Source organism: Porites lutea, chromosome 10, assembly GCF_958299795.1.
Source record: "Porites lutea chromosome 10, jaPorLute2.1, whole genome shotgun sequence".
Classification (NCBI taxonomy): domain Eukaryota; kingdom Metazoa; phylum Cnidaria; class Anthozoa; order Scleractinia; family Poritidae; genus Porites; species Porites lutea.
Genome location: NC_133210.1, coordinates 1,352,772 through 1,364,465, shown reverse-complemented (window position 1 = coordinate 1,364,465; position 11,694 = coordinate 1,352,772). Strand labels below are relative to the sequence as shown.

Here is an 11,694-nt window from a genome sequence, read left to right as displayed (position 1 = left end):
TAAATGCTTTTCAACGTAACACCGTGTAGTTGAAAAGCTGTTTCATTACGGTTCGTAGCATTTTTGTCACATTTGTGTCAACCTTTTCTTCTTAATTACTCAGTTTTTTAATAGAGGTTACGTAACTACATTTTATTATACACTAGGAATATTTGTATAAATATCGACGTATAGACTTTTTTGGCTATCTCGCCTTTTGGACAGCCGTTATCGGTGATGAAACTTATTATTAGTTCCTTAGTTAGTCTAAAGTTCTAATCCTCGGAGCTCGATACACTGCATTCGATCGAGGAGTACGTTCCCGGTTTTTTTGTCCCACTGGGTTTTTTTATTCCGGGTTTTCGTACCGGGTAGTGTATCATTCCTTTGATTCTACTTTTTGTCACGTTCCATATTATTTAAATGTTCGTTTTTGTTGAAATTATATTATTTCTGTAATTTTTTATATTACTTCAAGAACATTTGTATTGTTGAACTGTATTGCTAAGATATCTTGTCAATAAAGCACGCGCTGGTCCATTGTGTCCATTAGGCACCCAGCAAGAGTCACACTCCATATATGTCGTTGTGTTTTCATTCGCGATTTGCGCGCTGTGCGAAGGGTAGTAATGAACTGGGTCAGAACTAAAAGGCGCTTGGGCTAACGTACGTACGGAGTCAAAGTAGCCGGGAAATAAATAACGCAACTAAAAGTGAGTTTAGCACCTTCCTTAAAATTAACAAATCTAGGGAACAATTTCTTTTACGGTTAACTATTTTTTTACCTTATTTACGGCTAACGGTTAAAATTTTTAAATTTTCACCGCCATCCACTAAATTTTTGGCCGTTTTACGCCTATCGGTTAACCCTATTGAGACCCTCAGGAAAACCGTGAACACGTGAAATATTTTGGGAATGTTATACAGCAATGACCAGGACACGTGAAGTAACCAACAAAACCACAAACTAACAAGACGCTATCGCAGCGTACACTTGGGCGTTGTATTAGCTGTATGAGAGGATTTTTTTGTGTCAGGCACGTGTGAGTGCCGTAATGTTGTTAATCAGTGTTAAGGGTTGGTTGGAATGGGTGAAAAAGGAGACGTGGAGCCATAGTGGACATTGGCAGTGTGTAAATAGCTCGAATTTTTCCTCGGAATTCCTAACGTAAACTGGCTCACCGAATGGCGAACGCGCGAGATTACCAAGAAATATTATGGACTGGGGGCGACCTCTCCATTTCGAGTGGCAAGAGAACGCGCGAATGAGCGGAGAAGCCTTGAAGGGCGGGGAAAACGAGGAACTCTCACTTTCTTTCCCCGCCCCTTGCTCTCCCGTCTTCTTTCGCGTGTTACTCACGTGTGATTGCTCTCGATATCAAATGGAGATCTTGCTCGTAGGCTGTCAGCTTTTTATTGTTCTGAGAGATGGTTGCATCGTCATCATAACGGCTGAGTCAATTTCAAGCGTACACATAACCCCAAAAGCATTTGTCTAGTGCTGACATCTCCTTTGACTCCTTTGGCTCTCTACATCTGAGCAAGTTAAGAGGGGGCAAAATTGCACAAACTCTCGCCTGTAGCCAAACCCATCAATTCCAATCACTTTTGTGAGATTTATCTCCGATTATCGGAAGAAATAGCTCCGTTTATGGGTAAAAACAACCGTCTTCCAAACTGAAAAGTATCCTTGTGTTGTTTTGAAATATTGAAAATGCTTTGCCATAATTTTGTATAATGTTAAACACTGTCACAAAGTCCTGTCCACTTTCATGACCCGCACTTACAAGATCTCAATAACTCTTACAAAAATAGAAGTCCTTCAAGATTATATGATGTTACTGGTGGTGAATAACAATAAAAACGTTGAAAAAAGAGTTCTCTACTCTTTGTTCACACCAGGCAGGCTTCAAAAAGAGCATATAAGTCTCTTTTACTGATTAAAGATGTGTTAGGCATGGGTAAGGAGTCAGTTACGTTGAGTATGAAATTTGCTAAATGTTTTTCTTTTTTTTTTATGTTGGGGTAAAATAGCTATCCACAACTAACCCTCCAGTTTATGCAATGGCTGACAAATGTACTCCCCACCACCACCACTAAAAAAAAGAAAATTTTGCAGCATTATTTTAAATTCATTATAAAAAAGTTTGAAAACAGCAACAATTTCGGATTTTGCATTCCTTTCGGCCACGAAATCGCGCAAATCTATCTATCTCCCCCAAAATTGTATTTTTCAGTTCACTGGCTGCATTTAATTTTCAACATCTATTGTTTTTCTATTGTTTGGTGCTTTTTGCCATTGTCATGGTTTTTGCTATTATTGTTGTGTATATTTATAGCAGTCTAAAATAATCAGTATTGAGCAACACACTTATCTGGTGAATCATGGTAAACAGAAAGTACCTTATCCATTTTCATTTTATCATCTTTTGTGTACCACATAGCCAGCTTCATTGCCCGCTTTGATCAGTATGATGGGATTGAAGAACCCTATTAGGGTCTCTGACTAATATACATGACAGCAAGAGCAAATCAATGCTCAATAAAATCATTACAAACAATTTTCAAATTGTAAAATCTCTCGACAATGGCTTAATCCTAACCCTAATTTTTTAATATTATACTAGCACAGACACAGCACTCTATTTCGTAAGACATGGAATTAGAAAATATTTAGTACATAACCAAAACACTACTTTTGCCTTATGCTGGCTTCTTTTGATGTTCTCTATTTAATTGAACCTTCCTCATCCATCTAATCAATGCCAAAGAACTATAAACACAAAAAATATTGAGCAAAATCGTATCTCAGGTAGAAGCTTCATGTATATGCAGGACTGTCACTAAGATTTCAATTTGCTAGAAATATATAATAATTAGTAGCTGGGGAATTTAACATCTAGGAAGTTCTTTTAGTTCTGTTTCCTTTTTTTTTCTAAGAAAGTAGTTGGGGTTACACTCATAAAAGCCAGGAAAAATCCATGGTCCCCAGCCATTAGTGACAGCCCTGTTCATGGTGTGTGCTTCGGTGTGCACACTTAAAATAATACATTATTCCCGGGGGGGGGGGGGTACTTCCTAATACGAGGCTAATAGGGATGTGGCACTGGGTGGGTGCATTTTCACGACTGGAGTGACTATAATGGGGTCACACATTTTCGGATTTTGTGGGGTAAGACAGTTCTTCACATTTATGGTTAGCAAACGTACCAGAATGTTTATCAGTAGGTGAAAATTAAAGTGTTCTTCATTCAGTTTAAAAAATGGGTCAACTCATAAAAATAGAAAGTGACTCAGTTGGGATCGTAAAAATTACATATTTGCTCAAAAGTGACTAAGATAGGGTCTATAATTGGTCACAGAATAGACTATAATGGGTTAGGGGCTCTGAGAGGCCAGCTGCAAATACACAGCAAAAATCTACCCAAGTACGCCCCCCCTCCCCCCACCCCCGGGACCTTATTACAGGAACACTCCAGAAATTAAGGTATTGGAAATTAACATGACTTAAATTAACGTGAATTTAGTGGAAAAACAACTTTCAAATAAAGGAAATAAATGAAAAAGAGCGTAACAATTCAAAATGAAGGAAATTAAAATATCGTTATCAAGGAAATAAAACTTGCTGAGACAACAGGAACAATGTTAAATGTATAATCCGAAATATAAATTTTGTTCGTGGTACTTTCCCAAAACATACCAAGTTAGTCAAGCAAAGAAATCTGGCCACTTTAAGGGTTCTTTACAGTTTCACTGTTACTGGTGGATCTCCACCCTGATGAAATACTCCTCTTTCTTACGTGTCAAGAATGTCAGAAGTGTATTGAGAATTTAGAGGCAAAAAAATGGAAATTGAGGTTGCAGAAATTAACAGTCCACTTAATGGCACAGAAATAAATTAAAGTTAAGAAAAATCAAATGCGATTTCATGAAGCATTAATTTGCTATAATAAGGAAATAAATATGCAGCCAAATTGCAACTTGTTAAAGTTCATTTGTGACAGGTAAATGGTCAAGTGAACCAAAACTTATCTCACTGAAGTATAAAGGTCACCTGAAACCAGAGTTATGTTGCCCCAAAAATTTATAGCTATGCTGCCTAAAATTTTTGCCCCCCACAGCGATTTTGCCTAGAAGGCAAAATCCAGAGGGGGCACTCTGGTAACTCACACGTTTATTAACAAAAGCGCTTACAGTTGAAATATACAGTCAGTATGCCGTAAAAAATCTTTGCTTGAACCGGGGCCCGCAAGGAATTGGTGGGTCACGATGATGCTGTTCTTGTTCGCGCCCCCAAGTAAGAGATGGTTAGGATGAGGTAAAACAGAGAATTCCAAAGGGACTGCTCAGGTAGATTTTGTGACGTTTAATGTAGAGTCATACTTTGATACTCTTTTGAATTGTGTGTTATAAGTGACATTCTGTGGAGCAGTTGTTTTGAAAGTTATGGACCAAAAGACAATTGTTAAGCATAGATGAAGTTATAAGGTGGCTATTTCTGTGTATATATAAACACTTGGAGAGTTTGCCAGACACAAGTTCGCAAATCTTTGATAGGAAAGAAGATTGCCAGACACTTTCTCCCTCTTTGAGGGAATAAGACTCAGTCCCGAACAAGCAAGATGAGTGAATCAGCGGCTAGCTTATCACTAGCAGAACAATGAATGATTACAGAAATTTGGCGACAATCAAATTCTCTGCTGACTTATTCCCTGCTCACACATGTCCTTCTATAAAGTTTACAAAAATGACTAGAACCTGTAGAATGCGCAAGCATGAATTCATCAAACCTTTTAATTCCTACGGCTTACTTTCCGAAAATAGCGAAAAATTCCAACTTCTAACTGAATCTTTTCTTATGGTTTAGAATTAACTATTCTCGAAACTGAGAATGTTTTGATCAAAGTTGTGTAAATGGAACTGAAACAGTGCATGGAACCTTCTGTTTCCTGTTTTTATCTCACCTGTTGTATGAAATACGTGTGAAAATCTTTTTTAACGAATCCATATATTTCAAAGAGCTACACAATGACCTAGCCTGCGAACGGCAGACGTTTCTCCTCGCTCATCGCTGCTGAGCAACGTTTTGCGAGGAGGAACGTCTGCGACTCAGCCACAGAAATTCCATACTGATGACGCAAAATCTGTCCAGAATCTGGTCAGAAGAGCTAATTGGTCAAAGGAGTAGTGTCACTGTTTCAACTATTGTTTACGAAAGACAGACAAAAGACAAAAGGTGGCAAAGGTCAAATGCAAACGCGATAAATCCCTAACAAAACAGTCAATATTTGTGGAATGTAGTCTTCTCTAAAAGAAGTATTTGAGTTTTGCTGGAGCTCATTCGCAGATGAACACAACACTTTTCCAAAATCGACCAGGAGAAACGTAAAACTGAACAAATTTGCATTTGGAACCCCATGACTACCAGATTTATTATGTAAACATTGATTTACGTCATCAGTATGGAATTTCTGTTGCTGAGACGCAGATGTTCCTCCTCGCAAAACGTCCCTCAGCGGCGATGAGCGGGGAGAAACGTCTGCTGTTCGCAGGCTACACAACAACCCAGAATACTATTGCCCAACAATATACAGAGATGGGGCAGCTGTAGTGTCAACTATTATTAGTATTAGGTGTAATACACAGACAGATTAATATAATAATATTATTGGATTGAGCAGTGTGTGTAATACATGTTAAGACAAACAGTTAAGGGCTGTAAATGGGTAATATATCTTGTTTTTTTCAAAGCCACAATGAGACAAAACAAGAGTTGAGGATGGTAAAATTTTGGGCGACAGAACTCAGCATTTTGGTTGACATAAATATAAGCTTAAATTTTTAGACCCATAATTCTGTGCGAGATTACTTTCAAGCAAATTGACTGTATAGCTTGTGAAGTCCTGCGTATTCTGCAGTTACGCCAAAAGCTCTACCCTTTAGTATTAAAAGAGTCCTTCTTTTTCCAACTGTGAAAGATATTCATCTTGAACTTGGTTAATATCCTTTTCATCCAGTGTCACCTTACATGTAGGAACCTTAACTGAAAGTCTATGTGCACCACTTTCTAAATAACCGAGGACATCTGGCTTGTGAATAACAAGCCGCAGCAAAGCTAAAGCATCTCCTTCGGCGCTATGTGCATTCTCAAATTCACCTCCGACGAAAGTGCTGTACAGATTATTCAGGGAACATGAAAACCGTTTTCTTTTGCCACCAGCCTCAGCTGTGTTATTACTCGTGTCGTATTTCTCTTCTTTGTGCTGCTTCCTAAAAGCTTTGAGTGAATCCGAAGCGAATACACTCTCAGGTAATGTTATTCCAACATCTTCTAGGTGAGAAACCAGAATTTTGAAGTCAAATTGATCGCCATTATGTGCTACTAAACAAACAGGTTGAGGTTGTCTCATAATAAATGACTTCACAATTCTTCCATGTTCGATGTCAAAGCCCCTCTTCTTTTCAAGGTCCTCATTTGATAAACAAGTTACCGATGAAGCAAACGGCTCAATTTCCTTTGTAGGTCGAACACAAGTTGTAAGTTTATCGATTAAACGAGGAATAGTTTTCGTCTTGGTACTTTCAATGATATGACTTCGTTCAACAGCCACCATGCAAAGTTCAGTGATTTCCACAGGTTTTCTTAATCCAGTGGTTTCAAGATCAAGAAATATGAATGTTGTAAACTGTGAAGTACCGATCATTACCTTCTTTAACGTTTGCGATGGCAAAAATCTCAGAAAATTGCTTGAAAATCTTGAACAACCTCGAAGCAAACATAGCATTTTTCATTTACCTTCAAAGGGAAATTTCCCGCCGCTTGGATCCAGTTTACTCACGAGAACAACGCCATAACGAGACAGAATGCACGAGACCCTTTACGCATGAGTTTATCAAGTTCTTAGGTGACCGCTATATACTGCGGCTCATTATTGACGTGGAGGTTTGTTCCAAAACACCGGGACAGACTCCGGGACAGAATTATTATAAGCTGTGTGTTATCTTGGCTGGAGAGAAGAAAAGAAATTTAACGGAGCCTCTACCATGACGTATGAGTTGAATATTTAATGGAGGTAACTTCAAAATGTTGCTTAAGTGAGTGGAAAATTTTCCAATAGGTGCGGAGAAGGACAATCTCGAAGCTGATGGCTTCCGCACATGTAAGTGCATACCTAACTTTATTAGACTTATCTTTTTTTCTGTTTTAGTGGTTTTCTGTAAAAAAATCACGCTGAGGAATGTTTTTCTATAAGAAAGTTTTAATTCATTATCTTATTAGTTTCTAGCCTTAAACACTCATTAATCGGACGTTATATAGTTCTAAAAAGTATGACGTTATGCGAAGTTCATTGATCGATCTTCTAGAAAACTATCTCGTGTTTACATGCTTCACTTCTTTTCTTTATTAAACAAATCAGCCTTTAAATCCTTTAAGTAGATCAGCAGTGTTTATAAGTTTTGTTAGTACTAAAACATTTGACAAAAATGTTGCGGTTTGTTTAGTATTGATACTGTGTATGCGATTTAGGTGATCTTGTAAGCTCCAAGCGGCCAGAGATGCTTCAAGGTTGTTTAACGCGTTTAAAAGTTGACGAATGTTTGCTTTCTCTACCATAACAAATATTTGGCAATTTTAAGGATTACGGTTTGACTCTGCGAAATGAAAGCACTTCACTTTCGAGGGTTAAGTTATCTTTGAAACGAACTGACTTTACTCGTGCAGACAGTTCGTTCCTCTCGATGTGACGGCGGTTTGTGGTGATGTGAAGCGTTATTAAGACAAAAGCGATGACTGACACATTAAAATTAATGACAGGTTTCAAATTTCAGAAAAAAAATGAGACTTTTAGCCAGGATCAAACCTGGAAGAAAAATATTTAAAGCAAAGTTTTGAATGTGTAGGAATTCCCTTACGCTCTATAACAAGCTGATAAGTGAAAGAACCTAATATGATATTGCTTAAATTAGACCATAGGCACTGCATAATGATAAGTTGCTTTTGAGATAGGTTTTGGCTTTACAATGTTTTATAATGTGAAAATCAATGTGTAGAACTAACATGTAGCATTGTTGTCACAGGAATCCACTTGCCAAGCCTGGAGGGCTAGCAAAATTTTCTTTTGCCAAAAGAAAAATTTGAAAGCCCTGACTGTGTAACAATGTGTTGAAATTATTGCAAACGTAAAGTTTGGAATTTGAGCCCTTTTACATTTGTAGCAAATTGTGAATTTTGATAAACTCAAGGTAATTAACTTGTCCAAGTAGCAAAGGTATTTGTTCGCTCAATGTACTAGTGTGTGAGTTGTGTGCAGGCAAACAGTTGTAAAAGGGTATTCTGGAAAAAACATTGAGATTTTTTTGTTATCATTGTGATCTAAAAAGGAAATATTAGCTGTTTCTTTATTGAGACAAAACATCTGAACAAGTGAGGTACCAGTGTACAAATTAAGTTGTCAGAGAACATAATTCATTATCAATCTGAACTATCAAGCTTCCCCTTAGAGCAGGTTTCATGCAGTTAACACTTTGCAGCTTTTTGCCCTAAAAATCCAAGTAATTCTTTAAAGTAAACCTTCTTTGAGATAAAAGAAACTTAGCTTTTTTAGGCTTAATTAAGAACTAGACTAAAACATTATGATATTGATAATTTCTTTTGTTGTAATTAACTGCTCCCTACAGATAGAATTACACATTTTTTTGTGATTAACAGCTGTTATTTACAAAATATTGGTGACTATATATAGGTTACCCTTACATTGTATGGAGTATTTTCCATCATTTAAAGCAAAAAGTCACCAACATTTGCATTATTGCCTTAAAAACAAATTGGAATTGCTAACACTTTGTAGTTAACCAGTGTATGCATTCATCCCTGGTAGATGCTAACAACTCCATAAAAAAGGGAATCAACACAGACATTTACTAACTAACCCAGTATCATCATCATTATCACCATCCATCTTCAATGACTCACGCTTGAAATTGTTACAAGAAAAATACTCGTGAATACCTTTGCTCCTGGGGTATAGAACCAAAAACAAAACATAATGGTAAACATGGCGAAGCTTAAATGGTAATTTGAGTTTAATTTGTCACAGCAAACAATTTTACTGGCACACTCAAAAGTAGTTTTTTTGTAGGAAGGTTTTCTACTTTAAGTTTGATTTCTTTGTGAAGTGTTTCTTTTTCAGATGAATGTTGTTGAGTCAAACATCAACTTGATGTAGAAACAGGGCTTCTGATATTTCGCGTGGTCGCGGACCCGCGAAATTCAGGTATTTCCGCGAAATCCCGCGAAATTCCCAAAAAAACGCGAAATACCGCGAAATCCGCCAGAAATATTTCCAAATACATGTTGGCAAAACATATTTAATACTTATCTTGGCTATTAGACCTGTTTTATTCACCCCAAACGTCCAAATTTATCTTGAAACTTCGTCACTGCAACGAGTAAACAACGTCCCAAAACTACCAGGCATTTTTAGATGAACGTTGCGAAAAACTGGGCACTAACCATAATGTTAATCGCTTTAGCATTCGCTCATTCCTCGAGCGTTCTGTTGTTGAAAGAGCAAATGATTATCCCTGTTAAAAAAAACGTTAAACAACGTTGGTCATATCGACGCAAAATTGATCATTCGCTCATTTCTCGAGCGAACTGTTGTTGAAAGAGCAAATGATTATCCCTGTTAAAAAAAAAGGGTTAAACAAGGCTGATCATATCGACGCAAAATTGATCGATTTTAGCGAAATTTGCCAAAAAAAAAAAATCCAGTGAAATCGGCTGTTTTTTACTGATTGTTTCTTGGCGAAGTTTCCCCCCGAAATTTCCGGTGAAATCGGCCGATTTTTCTAAGAATTTGCCCCTGAATATCCTTCGAAATTTGGCTTTTTTCCGCTAAAATCCCGCGTAATCTGCTGATTTTTCTGCGAACTTTGACTTTTCTCCCGCGAAATCGGCCGATTTTTCAGCGAATTTTGACTTTTTCAAGCGAAAATCCCGCGAAATCAGTCGATTTTTCCGCGAATTTGCCCCTGAAAATCCCGCGAAATTTTGCTTTTTTTTCCGCGAAATATCAGAAGCCCTGTAGAAATAACAAATAAATAAATGAATAGATGAATATTAAAGTTACCCGGAGTCCCTCAGGGTTTTTTCTCTTTGCACCCCTTCAAATATGGCTAAAATCTTGGACAAGAAACGTTAAGAAAAATGGGCATTGCCATGTCTAGTTTCAAGGTAAAGCTAGCTGTTGAAGACACTGTCAACTGAAAAAACACCCCATTTCCCCCAAAAGCAAATTGAAATCCCACTGGATCATTTTTTACTGCCAACTTAACAACTACATTGACCAGGGTGGAGGGAGGGGAGGGGCCATCGTGGTACCAAATCCGTGGATAGGTGTTCTGTGGGTAAGGAAGTGCAAAGTTCTTAACACTTTTAGTCCAAGATTGTACATTTGTTTTGGTTGCAGATAGTATTTAATATTATATTAGATTTAAGTGATACTGCTGAAAACTTTTGCCCATGCCAAAAACTAGACAAAAGTTTTTGAATGGCCAAATTTTTTCACATTACTGCTAATCATTCAGCATTAATTAAATGAATCAAGGGAACAGGTTATCTTTTATGTTATTATGACAGAATGGGGGTGATCCGCTTGGTGTTACCAACAGCATGAAAAAGGAGGGTGCGTCAAACACAACTGCAATAAAGTCTCAAGGAAAGGTATGTAATATGATATTATATGTAGTACAATTAACTCTCTCTCAACATGGACACCTTTGGGACCGGCACTATATATATCCATCTTAGAGAGATGTCCGTCTTATTGAGAAGCAACTAAAAGGAGTAAAGAAAAGCAGGCACTAAGTCTTGGGGTCTGTTTTAGCGAGGTGCCCATCTTTTTTTAGAGGTGTCCATCAAGAGAGTCGACTGTACTTCCCTACAGCTGTATAACGAGCTTTGCTTTGAAACAAAGGATAGAGTTAATGATATAAATAATAGCAATTGCGAGAAGCCAGGAAATTGAATAGAGGTAGTTGTCAGTTCCCTCTGTGGAAAGTTTTTTTTCCCCAGCTTCAGGTGAACTCCTGCTCCTAGATAGCTTCCAGTCCAGAGCCCCCTTTAAACCCTAGGGGTGATCAGTGTCAAATTTCTCCTTGTTATATCAATGTGTTATGAAACAGTGATCATGAGAAAACAGGACTTAATTGTTATTTGATATGTTAACAACTTTTGCTGACTATATAGGAAATGTGGAGTAACAAGTGAGAATTTAAATGTTGACATCAGTGGTTAAAGACTTAAACAGAGAAACTAAAGTGAATGGGCCCTATGTCTCTTTGTACATTGTATTGGGGGAATCTCCTTGTATTATGAGTAGTAATTATTAATAATAAAAAAAATATAGTGTATGCAAGAATGAATGAGTTAAACATACATACCAGGTGGAGTTCAGTAAAATTATTTTTCAATTAATTTTCTCACAGCTTGAGTCACTTCCCAAAGAAGAACTGATAAAATTTGTCAAGAAACAACTTGCATTGTTGAAGCAAAGCAAAGCAAAGTGTGAAGGTATGGTGTATAATTTAAGGTGCAAAGCAGGGCTGTCACTAAGATTTCTAGTTGCCAGGTAAATACAACAAGTAGGTGGGGAATCAAACAGCTAGAGAATTTCTTTTCGTTCTATTTTTCTTCTATTTTCCTATGAAAGT

At 37.3% G+C, this 11,694-nt stretch overlaps 2 protein-coding genes across 2 annotated transcripts in view; one reads left to right on the top strand and one right to left on the bottom strand.

Moving 5' to 3' along the window:
• Positions 1–5,548: 5,548 nt before the first annotated feature.
• LOC140950444 (three prime repair exonuclease 2-like) lies at positions 5,549–6,812 on the bottom strand. The gene has a single exon (XM_073399671.1). It carries the CDS (start codon positions 6,762–6,764, stop codon positions 5,925–5,927), a length of 840 nt encoding a protein of 279 aa, XP_073255772.1. The 5' UTR covers positions 6,765–6,812; the 3' UTR covers positions 5,549–5,924.
• A 140-nt stretch (positions 6,813–6,952) lies between these two features.
• LOC140951354 (uncharacterized) overlaps positions 6,953–11,694 on the top strand; it is a 43,444-nt gene continuing 38,702 nt past the window's right edge. The window contains exons 1-3 of the mRNA XM_073400620.1: positions 6,953–7,139; positions 10,622–10,705; positions 11,470–11,554. Of these exons, the coding sequence (XP_073256721.1) occupies positions 7,125–7,139; positions 10,622–10,705; positions 11,470–11,554 (184 nt within the window). The 5' untranslated portion in view covers positions 6,953–7,124. The remainder of the gene's footprint in view (positions 7,140–10,621; positions 10,706–11,469; positions 11,555–11,694) is intronic.